Source organism: Ambystoma mexicanum, chromosome 10, assembly GCF_040938575.1.
Source record: "Ambystoma mexicanum isolate Mex_15411 chromosome 10, UKY_AmexF1_1, whole genome shotgun sequence".
NCBI classification, from domain to species: domain Eukaryota; kingdom Metazoa; phylum Chordata; class Amphibia; order Caudata; family Ambystomatidae; genus Ambystoma; species Ambystoma mexicanum.
This window is the reverse complement of record NC_090932.1, coordinates 227,328,216-227,349,865: the sequence shown is the minus strand read 5'-3', so window position 1 is coordinate 227,349,865 and position 21,650 is coordinate 227,328,216. Positions and strand designations below refer to the sequence as shown.

Sequence of the window (21,650 nt, the reverse complement as noted above, 5' to 3'; positions counted from 1 at the left end):
CCCCTTGGCATCCGCTGCCTTCAAGAGGCGCCGGGCCTTGTTCAGGGTCCTGGACCTGAAGTCCTCCCAGCGCTTCTTGACATGTTGTAAATCGCGGACTGCCACCCCCTCCGCGTTGATGGCAGTCACGATGTCAGTCCAGATCCGATTCCGTCCTTCCTTGTCGGCGCGGGAACTTCCGAAGAGGGCATCATACTGCCCCAGGACGACACCAACTTCGGTGGCACTGAAGCTGGTGCCCCTCTGCCTCTCTGGCCGGGGGTTGTCAGTGGTCCCAGATGGTGTTTGCCCCGACATGACAACCCCAGAGGCAGGAGTGGATGGGCAACTGGGTCCTGGGGCTGGGCTGTGGAGCGATGGAATCCCAGTCGGGAGTCTTCGGTTCCGGCAGGGGTGGTCACAGCAACAGCACCCCTGGCTGATGTGCAGGCAGAAATGGCAGGGCACGTGGGCAGCAGGCAGCAGCAGATGGGAGGTGGGAGCGTGCTCGGGGCTCTGGGGGGCAGTAGTTCGGCCTTCTGGGCAGGAGCGTGGTCTTCCGTGTTCTTACGCGTGGCCAGCTTGATACGGAGTGATTTGGCACGTGAAAAATCTGCACGTCAGCGTGTAATTCGAGGAAAGGCCCTTAGCGCGTAAGCGCATCTGCACGCATACGCATTTTCATTGGACAGAAGGCCCCTCAAGCGCAAGCGCCCCTGTGACGTGACGCGTACAGACGTGCATGGGCATTTCAGCGCGCGTGAAAAACTGCACGTCCGCGTGTAATACGAGGAAAGGGCCCATGCGCGTAAGCGCGCATGGAAAAATGCACGTCCGCGTGTAATACGAGGAAAGGCCCTTAGCGCGTATGCACGGCAGCACGCATATGCGATTTCATTGGACCAAAGGCCCTTAGCGCGTGAGCGCGTCTGTGACGTGACGCGCGCAGGTGTTTCAATCATTGCACGTGATGACAGAACACACGTGGATTTCCACCAATCGCGTGTGAACGTTCCCGGCACCACGGAACACACGTACCCAGGCTAATCGCGTGTGGAACTTCCCGCGCACCCCGAAACACACGTACCCAGGCCAATTGCGTGTACGCTCACTCCCCTCCGATCACACGCGATGACACTCGGACCGTATCCGAATACGGGAAACCCGCGCACGGCAAAAGACGTGCACAGGCGTCAACGCGTCTGCCCACACGAAGGCAGGCGCAGCCGTCCCCGCGCACATCATAAAAGTGCGCGCAAACAACAAACGCGTATATACAGCTACGATGAATGCCCCATTTGTCGCTGCACTGATCGTGGGACACCGCAGGAGGAGGAGAATAGCCAGGGCACGCATTTTCGCACCGCGGACAAGCCTTTTTGGGATGCCTGACGACCAGGTCTACGGCAGGTATAGGTTTCCACCCCATATCATCCTAGACCTGGTCAGGGAGTGGGAAGATGACCTCACATCCCCCACCCTTTGCTCCCAAGCATTGAGCCCCTTGGAGAAGCTGCTCAATGTCCTGCATTATTTGGCCACTGGGTCATTTCAGCGGACCACTGCCATAGTGGGGGAGGTCTCACAGGCCACGCAGTCATGCTGCCTACACCAGGTACTGGCAATCATGACAGCGCGCCCCTCAGTCCGCAGGCGCATATACATGCCCAGAACACCCGCAGAAAGGCAGGCTGTTGTCCTGGATTTTTTCAGGGTGGCACACTTCCCCAAAGTGCTCGGTGCCATAGATTGCACCCATGTGGCCCTATGTCCACCTAGGGCCATTGAGCACATCTACCGAAACCGCAAGCACTGGCATTCCATCAATGTACAGGTGGTATGTGATGCAAAGGGAATCATCACCTCTGTCTATGCAAACTACCCTGGCTCCACCCATGACAGTTTCATATACAGAATGTCCGCCCTGAGCCGGGCCCTGGAAGCTGGGCAGCATGGCGACACATGGCTCCTAGGTCAGTACAAATGCCCTTGCACATGCATGCAAGTCACACACAGACAAATATCCAAACCCTAATAATCTCAACTATTATCACCTCCCCAGGGGACATTGCCTACCCTCTGAGCAACCACATGATGACGCCAATCCGGAACCCCACCACACCACCCCAGGTAAGATACAACGCCGCCCATATTGCAACCAGGGGCATAGTGGAGCGCACATTCGGAGTGCTCAAGTCACGTTTCCGCTCCCTTGACCGCTCTGGTGGGCAACTACTCTATGCACCACCAGTAGTGTGCAGGATCATTGTGGCAGCATGTGTCCTGCACAATGTTGCAACACTGCAGGGCGTCCCGGTGGACATGGTGGTGCCCCCACATCCCCAACCACAGGCACAGGTGCTGCCCATGGGAGGGGACAGGGCACGTGGCGAGGAAGCCCGGACCCAGCTTGTGGCCACATTTTTCACCTAAACTCCCACCCCTGCGGAGTGCACACAGGCCTGGCACATACCAGGTGACAATCGATGATGACAAAGAGACAGTCAACTGTCACAACCCTACCACCCTGAGATAGTTGCCATGGAAGTGCCACATCGTCTGCATCCTAGCTACTTAAACACAAGCTATCCTGTGTGACCAAAAGGAACACATATGACATATGACATGATATGGGCCATACACAAGCATTCCAAGGCGCAATGAGGCAGGGAGGGGGGAACAAGGGAACACAGAGAACGGTACTACTAGGCCAGGTGTCATTGAGATCGTGCAAGTGCAGGGGTAGGGGGAATGGGAAAAGTGCAAGGGGAAGGGTGGGGGGGGGAGTCCAGTACAGGGGAAGTAGCCCAAAAAAATAATACATAGGTCGCCTGGTGGCAACTACTAAGGTAAGTGCTGACAAGTGCTGGGAAGGGAGGGCTGTAGGGATAGAGAGACAGTACTGCAGTGCAGGGGTTGCCAGGGAGGCAGTGCAAGTGGAGAGTGGCTGGGCCAGGGACCGAGGTCGGCGAGAGTGGCCCAGTTGCAGCTCCTGTGCAGTTCCAGTGAAGAATTCTGCAAGGGAGAGGCAGAGAGTAAGCAGAAGCAAAGAGGAAGGTCTTGAGGTGCTTCCAGAACTGGAGATGGTTCCCCTCAAGTTCAAGTCAGGCCGGAAGTCTGTTCCAGGGGGAGGGCCCTGCTGCGGAGAGAAATCTACCCCCAGCTAGTTGCTCTGAGAAGCTGATGACCCGGACATGCAAGGTGTGCATCACGCACACCTGCAAAACAGGCCATGGCCATCACTGTCATGTCACTCAAACCCTCCCAAACATCAACATGACATGGCAAGCAATACCCATACACCAACGCAGTAACAATAATGTACACATTGCCATGTCCTAAATGTACAGTGGCATCGGACACTGCTGCCTGACCCGGAATCAGATGAAATGACAGACCAACAAAATCTCCCACCCAAAATAAGTCATTTCCAAATGCATTACAACAGTAGTAGACGTAACATCACAATGAATGCCTGTCTACATGCACATTATGCATTGCAAAATCAACACTGCAGCTCATGTGTGCAGTGTCCTACTCCTGCATCACACTGCTCAGCGCACAGCACAGTGAACAGCCATTGTGTGTGATGCACACCCTGAGCATCACATCTAAGTGACAGACCACGTCAAACATCAAATTAGGCATGTACTGGATCCATAATCGGTCACAGAACATGTGCTGCCGGGACACAGTGGGCACCAGAAGGCAAACAGTGTACACATGGATATGCAAGGGTGGGAGTACATGTAGTGCATCAGAGTGCAAGTGTGTGGTCCTGCAAGGACATGCACTCCACATATGCATGTGCACTCAAGTGACCATCAGTGTTACCTACACATCACATGTGAACATCCACCATGTGTACACCCCAGCATGTCAAACCACAACTATCCCCTCGCACCTGAAAGGAAAACACAACACATGAACAGGCATTGATCAGCAGAACACAACATGTACATAGGATACCACCATTACTATGTCAGAATTCCCATCACACTGCAGGGCAAGGCAACTATCAACAACAACCCCCCCTCCCTCACAAATGACCATGACCCACTGAACAACTGCACCTGGGTCATGGAGCCTTCAACCCTCAATTCCACCTGGCCACAGGATCACCTTTACCCTTTGTCACCATCTCCCACCTTGTGTGTAAAAAGATGCCTGCACCCTCAGAATCCACACTCATTTCCAAAATCACAAAATCCAGGGCATAAAAACGAACCCGAACACCCTCCAGTAGATGACTTGACGTAGCAGTACCTCACAAAGGCCAAGTACTACCACAATGATGCAACAACCAAGGTAGCACAGCAAAACAATGTCACGACAGGATGTGAGACATGTGTGGTACATGACATAGTACACATCCATTCATGGTGCATCATCCTGTCACAGGTCCCCTGTACAGGTGCAGGAGTGTCATGAAACAACCACCCCCACCATGTCCCGGGTGCCTGCAAGGTCAAACTCACACAGGCCCCTGAGACCCTGGTGGGGAATGAGGTTCAGGGATATGCAGTCGGGACAGGTGTTGACACACTGGATGACTGGAATGAGTGGCAGGAAAGGGGAGGATGAATGACACATGAAACTAGGGAATGCACGAAAATGTACAACCTGCATGAACACATACACAATCCAAACAAACTTGGACATCATTGTCATGGCCTTCTGTAGTCCAGGCTCAGGAGTGGTACGAACCAACCACCCCCTCTAGGGTTTTGGCGCCTGCAAGTTCGGGGCTTACACAGCATCTGCAACCCCAGTGGGGAAAGAGGGTCAGGGAACGTTGCTTGGATAGGCACGGGAAGCAGGAACACCGGGTAGAGGGTACAGGTTTCAAAATTGCATTGGATCACGGGTGATTAGGGAGAAAAAAACATACCAAATTGAACCACACATACATCCATGCATCAGTACACTCCCCAGCAAGCCTATGCAGAGCAGTTCGTAAGAAAAACAACAAGACACTTAGCTCTGGTTTTGAGTGCTGGTCTCCTGCCTGCGCACTCTCAGGTCCGGTTACAGGAACACTGCAATGCTGCAAAGAGAGCCACAGTCAACAACCTGTACGTGCCAATTACACAAAAACACAACACCAAACATGCCCCATAGCAACAAACTACTCTACAAACAGACACTCTGTGCTCGATGCTTCGTACCCATATATGACATCACCCCTGTGACGGGTCATACACAGTCAATGCAGTAAGTCAGCCGCTGGTGGGTGCGTGGCAAATGGAACACCAATGTGTCACAATTCACACAACATGCAATGTTCCCTGGGTAAGCAGACAGACCCATATAGCAAGCCATGACTACAGAGCAAGTTGCGTACCACCATGACCGAAACAAAGTTGGCAGTGCATTTATCATGAAGTACGTGGATAAGACATGCACTGCACCCGAGTATGTCCCTTGCTGTATGTCCCTGTGAGCTGCCCCTTTCCATGTCTCGGAAGGCTACATGGTTGATACAAGTGCCTCAATGGACCTTGGTGTACCGGAGGGTATGTGCCACTGCCCCTGCATGTGTCCCAGACAACCCTACTATCAACAGCCATCAGTCCACAAACACATCTGAGCTGGATTGTGTGCTTCAACACCAATATTCGTCTAAGCTCACCCTCAGTGCTGTGACTAAGCCTGCATGTGCAACTCGCCTGGTGCAAGCTTTGCTGTGTCGTGGCCCCCCTGTGATGCTCACCTTGCCTGGAGTTCCTTGGAACATGTCAGCAGTTCTAGGATGTGGGTCTGCAATCACTGTGCCTCTGCTTGTGCACACATGTGCATGTGGGCACCAACAAACGGGTCCAGAATTCCGTCGTCCAATGGGCCATGTCTGCTGGCAAAGGTGCTCTGGAGGCTCATCCCCCTGCAGAAAGGGCATGAAACACATGATTAATGCTTCAAAGTCATCTGTGTGTGTCTCATCAGGCATCTCATTACTTGACCATGTCAGAGAGTCACATCACGAATCACACCATCAGTCCGTCTTTCACCTCCAAAGTGTGGAACACTATCTACAGCATGAATTGCAACAAGCACATGTACAGGAAATATATGAAACATACTACACAATGCATAGCAATCAATGTCCACATTAATAATGACATACCCCATCTAGCAAAAGCTGAACAGTGGACAATGACACCTAAATCATCCCCACTAGGGGTGTCAACACAAGTCACACAGCACCAGACATGCCACAGATATGACAGTCCAAAGCCCTTGTGTAAAATGCTGTAACACCGAACCATCCTTGCGAGCCCATGGATAAGGGAGGCAGGAGTGGCATATGTGAGTCAAGGACCCCAAGCAGCAAACACATACACAAGACAACCATGAAGGGCCCAGCTTGAACAGACAGTGGATGCCTTCAAAAGCCACAAAGCACCGCACCGTCACATGAAAGCACAATAGACTAGCAATTTTAAACTAAATCAACTATTAACTAATTACACTAACTATGGAAAACCTACATTACCTATTTAAACTAACTATCAACCAGAAACTTAACTAACTAAACTAAAAGAAAAATCAAAAATTGCCACATACGACCCGGGGGGGAGGGGAGGCACTCAGGAGGGGGGAGGTACAGGGTGCTGCTCAACATCCACATGCGATGATGCTGAGCCAAAAAAAAATCCTCCATGGGCTCAACGCCTGCACAGCACGACCTATGTGGGAGATAGATGGTCGTCCGAGTCTGGCTCATCCTGTAAAGGAGGACGTGGCACAGTAGCCTGGCCACGCCTAGCCGCAGCTTGCCCCTCGTCGGCAGCAAGTCTGCTGGACGGGCGAGCCTGGTTCTGTGTGGCGATGTGACGTAGGTCTGCATGCAGAACCTCACGTGATACACGTGCTTCCTCTTGCAAGGTAGCACGTGTAACACGGAGTTCCTCCTGCAAGGCCTGGCTGGACAACCGCTGCACCTCCCGGCAAGCCTCTAGCTCAGCCGAGATGGTACGCTCAAGCTGTGCAAACCTCTCCTCTGCCTGCTGCCTCTGGGACATCATAAGGACACCCAGAGTGGATCTGAGGGAAGCATACTCCTCCCTCAGGGCATCCATGTGCGCCTCTGCGTGAGCAGCAATTGCTTGACGCAGAGACGACATTTCAGCCTGGCGTGCCCTGTCTGAGGCCGCCATGCCCAGCCTGAGCGAGCGGGCCGTGGGCCGTGCCGCCTGCTGCTGGAGAAGCACCTGCCTAGCGGGGGGAGCACAGATCGGGCCACACGCTCCATGCTCTCAGCGATGTTCTCCATTGCTGCCCCCTGCCGTTCGGAATTGGCAGTCATGTCTTGCTCCCACTCAGTATACAGCGGTTGCGCGCGGCAACCGCGTTGCTGGGCTTGACCCCTGCGGGACCCAAGGACTGGGGGTCCTCGCTGTGTTGGCACCGCCTGCGGCTGCACGACTACATGCCCCCGTCGACGTGATGTCCCAGGCACATCAGTGACTGGTGTGGAGGGTGACCCTGCGTCCCGATCCACCATGGGCGGAGGAACCAAGACTGTCTGATCCCTCAGTGCAGGTGTCGCAGACAGAGGAGTGTCCACATCAGAATCACTCACCCCTGACAGATGGATTTGATGCTCATCCAACTCAACATGGACGTCAGAGTCGTCATCAAGGCTGGACTCATAGGCAGCCAGGGACAAGATGGACTGCAGCACTTGGGGGTTTTCATGGCCTACCACCCCACGACCCCCACTAGTGCCGGGTTGATGTGGTGTTACCAACCCTGTGTCTGGCATGACAACACCATCCTCCGCCTCCATTGCGTCATCACCTGAAAAATAGAGAGAAAAAGGTCAATACACATGTCAGAAGCACACGACACACACACACCGACAGCAAAGGCATCCGGCAGACATGTGACACACAACATATGACCTGGCATGCATGCTGGGTCTACTTTGACTAGCTTCTGTGATCAGACCTGTTGAAAGGTGGCAGTTTCCATGGAAGTGGGTCTATACAGTGCAGAAAATGTGTACGCCACTCACTACCTACATGTACAAGCACTACATGGTCTGTGCCAGGAAATGTGAAGGCAGTGCAATGTCAAATTCAGACATCACGTGCATTGTGCATTCAATGTGTACCATGTCTAGAAGCCAAGCACCCCTCCACCCCAGTACCAAAGCAGGGATGCCTAGCATGGTATCAAAAGGCTGACCATACACCGGTGTATTGACAGGCAGTGTTGACTGGCATCAACAGCTTAATGTGATTCAAATTACAACACTGCAAATGATGCTGGGACAGTGGGCAGGACACATGATGAAAACTCCGGAGGCCGCCCACGTGTGAAGAAGACACAAGAGTTGGACAGAGTCATTGGCCATTGAACAGGCTGAGGCCGTTGAGCCACACAGATTGTTAGGGCCTAAACATGTGTGCAACGCAGGACTGAGCCACAGTTGACATGGGGAGGCCGATGAGATGGCAGGCAATGTATGTAACCAAGCACTCATATTACAGTGATCATCCAGTCAAGGACACATAGGGGCATGCGTGCAATGCACATGGAGCATGAATGGGCACTCATGTCCCTGCGGGACATCTGACCCATGCACAGTACAAGTGAGATACCCTGCATCGAGTACTAAGGCTGTACCACACGGCATATGTCTGGCAGTTTCTACGCTGGAAGTTAGCATCTACACAGGACACATGAACAAGAAACTACACATTGGCAAGATTGGAGCAGACCAGTGCAAAGGTGGAACTGGAGTGCAGAGTGGCGGAGGAGGGACAAGGGAGCATGCCCACATGGAGTCCCGCATGCAGGCAGAGGAGACATGCATGACGGTAGCATTGCATTACTTACACATCAGAACCATGTACACGTCACATGTAGCAGCAATCATGCACAACACATCCCACAAGTGAAATACACACGTCCTCAACAAACACGCATCAACACTCACTGGACTGGGAATCAAAGTCCAGCATCTCTCCCACTCCTTCGACCAATTCAGGTGGTATGAACTCCGCAACGAGAGCCTCATGCGGAGTGAGTTCTTCCTCCTCTGGTGCAGGCCCACCGCCAGTCACCAGAGTCAAGTTGTAATTTGAGGCACACTTCGCCTTAGTGCTGCGCTTGATGTCATTCCAATGCTTTTTGCACTCCTGCGCCATGCGCACCTCATGGCCGAATGAACTGACATGTTCCGCAACATGCTTCCAGTGGGTGTCACGTTGGGCAGCCGTAGTCTGACTATTGGCACCCACTAGCATGTCACGGCTGTGGCCCCGCACGTAGTCCACGAGGAAGTCCAGTTCCTGATTACAGAAAGGCTTCTTCCTCGACGTGCAGGAGGTTGTGGCTGTGTGTGGGGTCCCAGCCTGTGCTGCAGGTGCAACCTTCCTCCTCTTGGACTGTGGCGCAGACCCTGGCTGGCTAATGCCGCCCTGACCAGTATGGCCAGTGGGTTTGGTGGATTGAGCCAAGGGAGTGGCAGGTGGAGGGATGACCAAAGGCCTGACTTGTGTCAGTGGCAGCTGGGTGCCCACTAACGGACCCTGCGCAGCAACATCAGCTGTGGCAGGGTCACTGACCGCAACGGTCCTGGTTGGCAGACTCACAACCGGGGTGCTGTTGGGTGCATCTGCCCCTGCACTTGCCAACACCCGGCTGTTCGGGGCAGCAGATGACATGACTGCCCCAGGGACACGTGTCTTGGTCTGAGCAGCCCGGCGTGCCCCTATGGTTTCCCCCCTGGCCTGTTGGAGATCTACCAAGGGCTCTTCAAGTGCCAACACAGCCTGCGCTGGCAGACCCTGAGACTGGGTGGCGGTGTCCACAGCTGCATCTGCAGCTACCACTACCCTTGGGCCCGTGGCAGTCGATGGAACGGACTGCCGGGTCATATGGGTGCCAGTGCCAAATGCAGGAGCTGCATCCCCCGGAACCACAGGGGGTGGTGGCATGGCTGCACCGACACATGGCACAACATTGTGCTCAAGTGGCGCACCCCTGCCTCGTCCCCCTCTGTGGCTGCCCTGGACACCCTGGAGTCCCCCTACTCTCTGGTCACCACGGCCACGTCCCCGACCACGCCCGCCACGAGGAGTACGCCCAGCTGAGGCGCCCCTCACCTTTGGTGGCCTCCCAACCATGGCACAGATGTAGTAGTGCTGGCACAGATGGAGTGGTGCCAATGGGAGGTGTACACCACAATTGACCTGGGCAATTGGGGTGAAGGTGGTGGGAAGCAAGATGTTAACAGCCCCCCTGCACCTGCAAGGCTGTATGTGACCCCGGTGATGTGGTGACGGGTCACGCAACGCTCAGGCACCCCAAAACTGCAGTAAAACCGTGCACGCAACCCTGCAGCCTACGTGCGTGGATTCAACCTCCCGCAGTACGTGGTGGCACCCAGTAACGCGAATAACGCGTACGCGTGGGACACGCAGGCTACTATGACATCGAAAATGGGTGCGATACACAGGGGCACCCGCAGTGGGAAAAAGGGCGTGTGCGACTCACCGTCTGACTAGCGCGATGCAGAAAAACACGCGTAGCCAATACCCCCGCCAAAAGAAGAGATACGTCTTTGAGAGTTGTGAAGTTGTGATGGCGCGCGAAACAACAGGAAGCAGCAACACACGTCGGTCTTCACGGAAGGCACGTACAGCGAACTGCTGGGCCCGCTCACCTTTAACCCGTGCTGAGGGAAACGCACGCGCGCGTCACGTAACTTATGCACATGGGCCCTTTCCTCGTATTACACGCGGACATGCATTTTTTCACGCGCGCTGAAATGCCCATGCATGTCTGTACGCGTCACGTCACAGGGGCGCTTGCGCTTGAGGGGCCTTCTGTCCAATGAAAATGCGTATGCGTGCAGACGCGCTTACGCGCTAAGGGCTTTTCCTCGAATTACACGCTGACGTGCAGATTTTTCACGTGCCAAATCACTCTGTATCAAGCTGGCCACGCGTAAGCACACGGAAGACAACGCTCCTGCCCAGAAGGCCGAACTACTGCCCCCCAGAGCCCCGAGCACGCTCCCACCTGCCATCTGCTGCTGCCTGACTGCCTGCTGCCCACGTGCCCTGCCATTTGCTGCCTGCACATCAGCTAGGGGTGCTGTTGCTGTGACCACCCCTGCTGGAACCGAAGACTCCCGACTGGGATTCCATCGCTCCACAGCCCAGCCCCAGGACCCAGTTGCCCACCCACTCCTGCCTCTGGGGTTGTCATGTCAGGGCAAACACCATCTGTGACCACTGACAACCCCCGGCCAGAGAGGCAGAGGGGCACCAGCTTCAGTGCCACCGAAGTTGGTGTCCTGGTGGAGCAAGTCCTGGGGCAGTATGATGCCCTCTTCGGAAGTTCCCGCGCCGACAAGGAAGGACGGACTCGGATCTGGACTGACATCGTGACTGCCATCAACGCGGAGGGGGTGGCAGCCCGCGACTTACAACATGTCAAGAAGCGCTGGGAGGACTTCAGGTCCAGGACCCTGAAAAAGGCCCGGCGCCTCTTGAAGGCAGTGGATGCCAACGGGCGCCGGGGCCACTTGTCGGAAGAACAGATGAGGCTCCTGGAACGCATATCCCCAGCGATCCACGTCCAGGTCCTTGAGAGGCAGACCCGTCTGGAGTCGAGCGGTGAGTGTACATGCATCCTGATTGTGAGCAGTGCGTGTGGTGATTATTCAGTAGTGTGCAAGTTGCACATCTGTTTGTATGGGGTCGAGTATGGGTGGGGGTGTACAGGGCCGTGGGGCTGATACATGCGAGGGCTGGAATGTGTGAGACATGGATGGTGCTTTTGTGTGCAGGCTTGCATGCCAAATGCAGTTGTGTGGGCACACATGTTTGGATGAATGTGTATGTAAGTAGACATGTCCGTGATGTCACGCATGCATGTTGTTTTCGGCTGCATGTATCAGCACTGTGTATTTGACAAGGGTGCAACAGTGATGCAACATGGATGCATGTGACAGCGATATGTGGAAGCCTGATTGGCAGATGTGACATGGATGCCCGTCTGGACACTGCGACACTTGGCAGAGGTGTACACATGCATGCAAGTGTGGTGGTGTGTGTACATGTGTGGTGCACTTCCTGTGTTGCATGTGATGTCTGGCTCACCTTTGGCTGCTCATGCTGTTGTATGTGTATGGATGGTGGTGGCAGTTGCGATATGGCTGTGGTATGGCTCATGTGTGCGAGTCGTAATGACATGTGTGTTGGGGATTGTGATGACATGTCTGAGGTTTGCCAATGCCACTCATGTACAACTGTTATGTATGTATGTGTCCATTGTACAGTGCCCTGATGCCTGTGTTTTGTTTCTCCCTGTCTGCAGCGTCAACTGATGAAGAGGGCGGAGAAGGTGCTGTGGAGCACAGCGGCGGGGATCCCACCGCCAGCCGGAGACGCAAGGCCCGGCTCCCCTCCCATGTTGTGATCTCGTCGGGGAGTGAGGAGTCCGGTGCCGCGTCCCAGGCCGCAGCTACCGGGGGGAGGTCCAAGAGGCGGAGGTTGGAGTTGGACTCCTCGGCAGCAGAAGGGGCAGCTGGGACCCCACAGGGCCCAACAGGGGAAGATGGCACAGAGTCATCCAGGTTGGTGGGGGGTTTGGTGGAGGAGGAGGCCGTGCAAGCACCAGAGACGGGGTCTGGAGGTGGGGATCCCACTGGTGCTAGTGGTGCAGTGCAGGACCAGGGACAGGAGGCAGCACAGGCCGCCGCGGAGGTGCCTGTGTGCAATCCTGTCCCTGATCCTGTCCCTGCATCATCTTGCACCAGCAGGGATGCCTACGTCCAGACCCGTTTTCAGGCAGGGGATGAGCTCACGTCAACTGGCCTTCCTCTGCCTGCGGACGTGGCTATCCAGGTCCAGGTTGAGCCTGTCCTGGCTGGTGTGGCGTTGCGTCAACGGGCCATGCGAGGTGACTTGCAGTCTTTTCATGAAGAGACTGCACGTCATCTCGAATGGCTCGTTGACCACGTCAGCCTGCTGGGACAGGTCACCCAGGCCGGAGGAGGACCGCCTCCGGGACATTGAGCAGGAGTTCGATGATGCCCTGGCCCGGGACATCCACAAGTGAGCCGTGAAACTAGCCCGCTGCCCTTGTACATAGTTATGTAGGTAGTGTTAGGTTTCATTTTTGTTTTGTTTTTTTTTTGGACCTTTCGGACATTGGCCACATTTTTGTATATAGTTTATTTTGTTAGTTAGTGTAGTTAGATAGGTTTCCTTTCTTTTGTTGGGATGATGGACCCTGGCTTGTTCACATGTACATAGTTCACTGTTGGATTGTATTTTTTTTTTACTTTTTAACCATGGAGCAATGGCTTTCTTTTTTATTTCCCATTGGATTTTGTTTTGTGGACATTGACTTTGGACAACATTACTTTGGAATTTTATTTTTGGTTTTGCTTTTTTTCACGGACATGCTTCTTTTAATTTTTGTACATTCACATTTCTGTTTCTTCATTTTTTATTCTATTTATGTTTCCTTTAATACATATTTTTTTTGGTGAACTTCAATGTGTGTTATCTCATTGGTTTCATGCATTTCATGATATGTGTTTTGAGATTCACTGACACCCATTGGGTGTATGTGAGGGAAATGTGTTTGTTTTGGAACTTGCAATTGGTGTTCTGTGATGTAATTGCAAATTATGAGTGGGTGGATGCAGTACTCGGGTGGGTGTTTTGCATTTGGAGGCTGACCATAGGCACCAGGGATCTAGATTGTGATGACATGTTGGCTGGGGAACATGAGCTGCACATGGGTGGAGGCCTGGTGGTTGGTGCCCCACAGTGCTGGGGGGTGGGGGTGCTGGGGAACATGAGTTGGACATGGGTGGGGGCCTGCTGGCAGGTGGCCCACAGTGCTGGGGTGTGGGGGTGGTGGGGAACATGAGTTGGACATGGGTGGGGGCCTGCTGGCAGGTGCCCCACAGTGCTGGGGGATGGGGGTGGTGGGCAACATGAGTTGGACATGGGTGGGGGCCTGCTGGCAGGTGCCCCACAGTGCTGGGGGTGGGGGTGCTGGGAGACATGAGTTGGACATGGGTGGGGGCCTGGTGGAGGCTGCCCCTGGCTGCTGGGGGGTGTGGGAGATATGGGTGGGGGCCTGGTGAAGGCTGCCCCTGGTGACTGGGGGGTGGGGGTGCTGAGAGAGATGGGTGGGAGCCTGGTGGAGGCTGCCCCTGCACTGCTGGGGGGTGGGGGTGGTGGGAGACATGGGTGGGGGCCTGGTGGAGGCTGCCCCTGGTGGCTGGGGGGTGGGGGTGGTGGGAGACATGGGTGGGGGGCCTGGTGGAGGCTGCCCCTGGTGACTGGGGGGGGCGGGGGGTGGGAGACATGGGTGGGGGCCTGGTGGAGGCTGCCCCTGGTGGCTCAGGGGGTGGGGGTGGTGGGAGACATGGGTGGGGGCCTGGTGGAGGCTGCCCCTGGTGGCTCATGGGGTAGGGGTGGTGGGAGACATGGGTGGGGGCCTGGTGGAGGCTGCCCCACAGTGCTGGGGGGTGGCGGTGGTGTTGAACATGAGTTGGACATGGGTGGGGGCCTGCTGTCAGGTGCCCCTGCACTGCTGGGGGGTGGGGGTGGTGGGAGACATGGGTGGGGGCCTGGTGGTGGGTGCCCCTGGTGGCTGGGGGGTGGGGGTGCTGGGAGACATGGGTGAGGGCCTGGTGGAGGCTGCCCCAGGTGGCTGGGGGGTGGGGGCCTGGTGGAGGCTGCCCCTGGTGACTGGGGGGGTGGGGGTGGTGGGAGACATGGGTGGGGGCCTGGTGAAGGCTGCCCCTGGTGACTGGGGGGTGGGGGTGCTGGGAGACATGGGCGGGGGCCTGGTGGAGGCTGCCCCTGCACTGCTGGGGGGTGGGGGTGGTGGGAGACATGGGTGGGGGCCTGGTGGAGGCTGCCCCACAGTGCTGGGTGGTGGGGGTGGTGGTGAACATGAGTTAGACATGGGTGGGGGCCTGCTGTCAGGTGCCCCTGCACTGCTGGGGGGGTGGGGGTGGTGGGGAACATGAGTTGGACATGGGTGGGGGCCTGGTGGAGGCTGCCCCTGGAGGCTGGGGGGTGGGGGTGCTGGGAGACATGGGTGGGGGCCTGGTGGAGGCTGCCCCTGGTGGCTGGGGGGTGGGGGTGCTGGGAGACATGGGTGGGGGCCTGGTGGAGGCTGCCCCTGGTGGCTGGGGGGTGGGGGTGCTGGGAGACATGGGTGGGGGCCTGGTGGAGGCTGCCCCTGCACTGCTGGGGGGTGGGAGACATGGGTGGGGGCCTGGTGGTGGGTGCCCCACAGTGCTGGGGGGTGGGGGTGGTGGGGAATATGAGTTGGGCATGGGTGGGGGCCTGCTGGCAGGTGCCCCACAGTGCTGGGCGGTGGGGGTGGTGGGGAACATGAGTTGGACATGGGTGGGGGCCTGCTGGCAGGTGCCCCACAGTGCTGGGGGGTGGGGGTGCTGGGGAACATGAGTTGGACATGGGTGGGGGCCTGCTGGTAGGTGCCCCACAGTGCTGGGGGGTGGCGGTGGTGGGGAACATGAGTTGGACATGGGTGGGGGCCTGCTGGCAGGTGCCCCACAGTGCTGTGGGTGGGGGTGGTGGGGAACATGAGTTGGACATGGGTGGGGGCCTGCTGGCAGGTGCCCCACAGTGCTGGGGGGTGGGGGTGCTGGGAGACATGAGTTGGACATGGGTGGGGGCCTGGTGGAGGCTGCCCCTGGTGGCTGGGGGGTGGGGGTGGTGGGAGACATGGGTGGGGGCCTGGTGGAGGCTGCCCCTGGTGGCTGGGGGGTGGGGGTGCTGGGAGACATGGGTGGGGGCCTGGTGGAGGCTGCCCCTGCACTGCTGGGGGGTGGGGGTGGTGGGAGACATGGGTGGGGGCCTGGTGGAGGCTGCCCCTGGTGGCTGGGGGGTGGGAGTGGTGGGAGACATGGGTGGGGGCCTGGTGTAGGCTGCCCCTGGTGACTGGGGGGGGTGGGGGTGGTGGGAGACATGGGTGGGGGCCTGGTGGAGGCTGCCCCTGGTGGCTGGGGGGTGGGGGTGGTGGGAGACATGGGTGGGGGCCTGGTGGAGGCTGCCCCTGGTGACTGGGGGGGTGGGGGTGGTGGGAGACATGGGTGGGGGCCTGGTGGAGGCTGCCCCACAGTGCTAGGGGGTGGGGGTGGTGGTGAACATGAGTTGGACATGGGTGGGGGCCTGCTGCCAGGTGTCCCTGGTGACTGGGGAGGTGGGGTGGTGGGAGACATGGGTGGGGGCCTGGTGGAGGCTGCCCCACAGTGCTGGGGGGTGGGGGTGAAGATGAGTTGGACATGGGTGGGGGCCTGCTGTCAGGTGCCCCTGCACTGCTGGGGGGGTGGGGGTGGTGGGAGACATGGGTGGGGGCCTGGTGGTGGGTGCCCCTGGTGGCTGGGGGGTAGGGGTGCTGAGAGACATGGGTGGGGGCCTGGTGGAGGCTGCCCCTGGTGGCTGGGGGGTGGGGGTGGTGGGAGACATGGGTGGGGGCCTGGTGGAGGCTGCCCCTGGTGACTGGGGGGGTGTGGGTGCTGGGAGACATGGGTGGTGGCCTGGTGGAGGCTGCCCCTGCACTGCTGGGGGTGGGGGTGGTGGGAGACATGGGTGGGGGCCTGGTGGAGGCTGCCCCACAGTGCTGGGTGGTGGGGGTTGTGGTGAACATGAGTTGGACATGGGTGGGGGCCTGCTGTCAGGTGCTCCTGCACTGCTGGGGGTGTGGGGGTGGTGGGGAACATGAGTTGGACATGGGTGGGGGCCTGCTGGCAGGTGCCCCACAGTGCTGGGGGTGGGGGTGGTGGGAGACATGAGTTGGACATGGGTGGGGGCCTGGTGGAGGCTGCCCCTGGTGGCTGGGGGTGCTGGGAGACATGGGTGGGGGCCTGGTGGTGGGTGCCCCTGGTGGCTGGGGGGTGGGGGTGGTGGGAGACATGGGTGGGGGCCAGTGGTGGGTGCCCCTGCACTGCTGGGGGGTGGGGGTGCTGGGAGACATGGGTGGGGGCCTGGTGGAGGGTGCCCCTGGTGACTGGGGGTGCAGTGGCACATGCGTTGGTGGGCAGTAGTGCAAGTTGACATGTGGTTTGGCTGGGGGTCATGGCCATGGTGGATGGTGCGCCTGCAGGACATGTGCAGGGTAGGCCCCTGTGGTGCGAGCCACCTGCAGGGGCTGTGGAGGGTGTAGAGGGAACACCTGGGAGGACCCACACGTGCAATTCACGTGTGGTGCTCCCCGCGCACCCCTGTAATACACGTACCCTGATGGAATTGCGTGTGGAACTTCCCGCGCACCCCTCAAATGGCGTACCCTGCTCGCACGGGCTCAATCGCGTGTGGAACTTCCCGCGCACCCCTGGAATACACGTACCCTGATGGAAATGTGTGTGGAAATTCCCGCGCACCCCTGAAATACACGTACCCTGCTGAAATCGCGTGTGGCACTTCCCGCGCACCCCTGAGATACGCGTACCCTGCGGAAATCGCGTGTGGAACTTCCCGCGCACCCCTGAAAAACGCGTACCCTGCTGAAATCGCGTGTGACACTTCCCGCGCACCCCTGAGATACGCGTACCCTGCGGAAATCGCGTGTGGAACTTCCCACGCACCCCTGAAATGCGCGTACCCTGCTCGCACGGGCCCAATCGCATGTGGAACTTCCCGCGCACCCCTGGAATACACGTACCCTGATGGAATCGCGTGTGTAAATTCCCGCACACCCCTGAAATACACGTACCCTGCTGAAATCGCGTGTGGCACATCCCGCGCACCCCTGAGATACGCGTACCCTGCTCGCACGGGCCCAATCGCGTGTGGAACTTCCCGCGCACCCCTGAAATACACGTACCCTGCTGATATCGCGTGTGGCACTTCCCGCGCACCCCTGAGATACGCGTACCCTGCGGAAATCGCGTGTGGAACTTCCCGCGCACCTCTGAAATACGCGTACCCTGCTCGCACGGGGCCAATTGCGTGAGGTACTTCCCGCGCACCCCAGTGATACACGTAGCCCGCTTGCCGTGCTGGTACAGGGTTAGCGCAGCCCTTTGCGCTGGATTGGGTATATTGATGGCTTTTCCCTGCGCGAGAGGCGTTCTTGGGGGCGTAACTGGCGCTGCTGCAGGGTCGCTGCGCCACTGTGCGCCACGGCTGCTTTTGGTGGCTGGAATCCATGAATACGCTGTGCGCGGAAATAGATTTTAGCCACGCAGCTGGCGCAGGGATTCGCACGCGCACACTGTGCGCCAGCCGCGTGCGCCACTTGTGCGCTGAATTCTGTGAATTACCCTCTTAATGTTCAGGTCCCTGGCTCCCATCTTTGCCTTGTGAATGCTTTCCTCCCCTCCACTATCTCCTTGGGGAAATCTGAGAATAATGAAAATTGTCTTCCAGCAAATGTATTCTTCCTTGCATCTCTAGCCACCCTCAGAATTCTCTCCTTTGCACTGATCTTCACAAGAGAATTGTCTGGCGGGGGTTACCCATCCCCATTTTATCAATTTGACCTGCTTTGAAAGCAAAATCCAGATCAGCTACATTCAAAATATCCAGCCCATAAGTATCTGAAATGACTTGAATCACTAAAGCTTCTGTGTCTTCACCAGCTCCCAATTCCTCCAAGCCAACCTTGCGCAGATTGTGATTCCTGATCTTCATTTTAAGCTCAGCACTCCTAAGATGCCTTCTAAACAGATCCCATTTCGTATAGGCTCATTAGGTTCCTTAGCCATGTCCCCGGAGTCCTTCTCAACCTTAGTTATTCTGCTTTCCAGATGTTGGACTTGCCGAGTCAAGTCAGATGGGGAAACTTTCATGTCAAACACATCCTGAGAGATCTTTTTGAGTAGTGAATAGATGCCTCCCTGACCTGGAATCTCCTCCTCTGTGTCTATCTCACAGCCTTGTTTAGGTTTTCTGGGTATGGAGTTCTCTTCTGTTTCAATTTTTCTTCTATGTTGTTCATCTTGGCCAATTGGTATTCTTTAGCTCCTCTATAGAGAGGGGAGATCAGGACCTGGAGACTCGAGCCACGGCCTGCTCAAGCAACATTCCAGAATCTCAGCCACAAGAATAATGAGGCGGAGGAAATTGGGGCTAAGCATAAATATTGAGGCGATAAAAGTAGATTTTGATTATTTAGGCTAGCATTTTTTAGTTTGGTCCTCCGCTGGAGAGAAAACATTGGAAAAAGTAACCCGATTGTGGTCTGTAGCAGCTCTACCGTGTTTAAGGTTTTCAAACTTCTTTGGAAATAAAGCTGTTAACCCATCAATGGAGGTGTAAATGAAACAAGCAATTTCTGCTACGTCATAAAGTAGTGGCGCCATCTCTGGTTGAACCCAAATCTGAGAAGGTTTAATAATGGATTAAGTGGTTAAGATGCATACATTGTTGTAATAAGATTGTGATGAGGATGTGATATGGAGTTAGTTGTAATGTGGATTTCGTTGTAATATGGATGTGTTGAGGAGTTGTGATGTGACTTTGGCTGTGATGTGGTTGGTGTTTGGTTGGCATGAAGATGTGGATGGGATGGGGTGAGATTTTGATGTGGATGCGGTTGCCATATAGATGTGGTTATTAATTGTTTGTTGTGATAATATTGGTTACATGTGTATGTGGTTTGGAATAGGTTTCGATGTGTAGTTGTGGTATACATATGTGTGATAGATATGACGATGTGATTGTATTCTTTTCATCTGTGGTTGTGATGTTGTAATGTTGATGCTGTGGCTGTACATGGGTCTTCGTTGGGATTGATGTGTGATTTGGTGTGGATATGCTGTGTGTGATGCTGATGTGGTGAGTTTTTGATATGTATGACCTGGATGAAGTATTCTGTAGTTGTAATGAGGAGGAGAGAATTGGACATTTTTTCAACATTAAAACCTAAAATAAATCAAACAAAAATAGGCAGCTTGAATTTTGTGGGATGAAAGTCCCCCAACCAAAGACACAAAAATCAACTGTTGTAAAAATAAATCCCAAATAAAGCCCCCAAAAAACGTGAAAATAAGACAGCAGTAATCAGAATATAACCCAAAAAATGTATTTCTTTTTTCTAGGGTTGTCTTCAAGAGTGAATGTTGAGAGTGGTACCTCAGTCTCAACCCCCTCAAAGATGGCTTGGCAAGAAGTTGAGCAGAAGCTGGAAACCCTTCTGAATGGGAAAGGCCTAGAAGAGCCAGAACAGTACGATGAGGCTCCTGAAAACCTTCAGCCTGTCAAACTTAAGAAGAGTGTCTCCTACATTGTTCTGGCAGTCATCTTTAATGAGCAGGTGAGCAGTCAATGGAGCTTCTGAGGGCAAGGATGGATGGGTCGACGAAGACCCCTTTCCATGAGAGGAGAGGGAGGTGTTCTCTATGATCTTATGTATTTCCCCATGCATCACCTTCTTGTTAGGGCCCTCTGGAACCTGGTGACTAAATTGAAAACTTGCATGTTTGCAAAATATATTTCTTTCCCAGTTGCAATGTATCCCTATCATCAACCAAACCTCATCAGTAATTCAGTTAAACGGGTTCTAGAGTTTAAGCATAGTCACAGTCCATCCACTTTGTAGCCAACAACATATTTTTTTTAATTGAATATAGCTGAAATTAATCAACTTTTTCAATTATTAAAGATAACAATTCATCAATCAGTTTACAAAAATAATTTTTAAAAAACATTTAACAATCAATTTACAATTATATTTTCTCAAAGTTAACATTAACATAACCAATTTAAAATTCATTTAGCCGGTCTGGGCAGGATCACGCTGATGGACTTTAGCCGTCCATCTCAGGACCAGACGAGAAAAGATCTACCAGGGGCGCCCAACAGTGCTATTGGGCGATAACATTTAGGATCCCTACGGTCACCTTTTTTGTAAATAGGCACTATTTGTGATGTACGCCAGGACTTTGGTAGGCTTTAGATAACAAAATATGTTGGAAGGTGTTATTTAGTATAATCGCCCATTCTTGTGAATTTTGCTCGAACATATGATTCGTGAGGCCGTCGGGACCGACTGCTCTTGAAGTGGACGATCTGTTTATAAAATCTTTAACAATTTCAACTGAACAGGTCAGGTGCCAGCACGTGCGAGATCTATTAATATACTCCAAATCAGTCATTTTGTTATCGGCATATAATTTAGTGAAATGCATAAGCCGTTGTGCTTCCGGGACCCCGTTGAGTTGAGATTCAACTTGGGTGATGGAATTGCATTTATTTAAAAGTTGCCACACTTGTGCAGAATTTTTGTTATAACAAGCAGACATACAATTTTCACCGTCAATTTAGAAAAGATGGGCTTTTCTAGATCGGGTCCAATTACGATAAGAACATCTCGCCGTTTTAAAGGCTTTGTGCTGTTCAATTAAGGGCAATTTGCGTATCTCACTTTTATAGGCTGTTTTTCGCTCTTGTAATGCGAAGTCGAAGCCATGAATGTGAGTGCTAGACGCTCTGATGTTAGATGGTAGAATATTTCTAAATGTGTCTAGCACATCTACATATGATTCAGCATCATTTGTTCTTTGATTATTCAAAATTGCCATATGTAATGATGTTAGCTTATCAGATGACCAACGGAAGCGATTTTTACCATTGTTGATCAGCAGCATTTGTTTGGACCATTTTTGAGATATTGTACTGATTGGATCTGAGATGGTCCAGTACAAGGAGAGC

The 21,650-nt window shown here is 54.7% G+C and overlaps 1 protein-coding gene across 2 annotated transcripts in view; it reads left to right on the top strand.

Annotated features, from left to right (window-relative positions):
• The window catches only part of NUDT18 (nudix hydrolase 18), a 207,002-nt gene that overhangs the window by 101,031 nt on the left and 84,321 nt on the right, over positions 1-21,650 (top strand). For both annotated transcript variants that reach the window (XM_069617738.1, XM_069617739.1), the window contains one exon: positions 20,039-20,253. In XM_069617738.1, coding sequence (XP_069473839.1) covers positions 20,095-20,253 — 159 coding nt within the window. In that variant the 5' untranslated portion in view covers positions 20,039-20,094. The remainder of the gene's footprint in view (positions 1-20,038; positions 20,254-21,650) is intronic.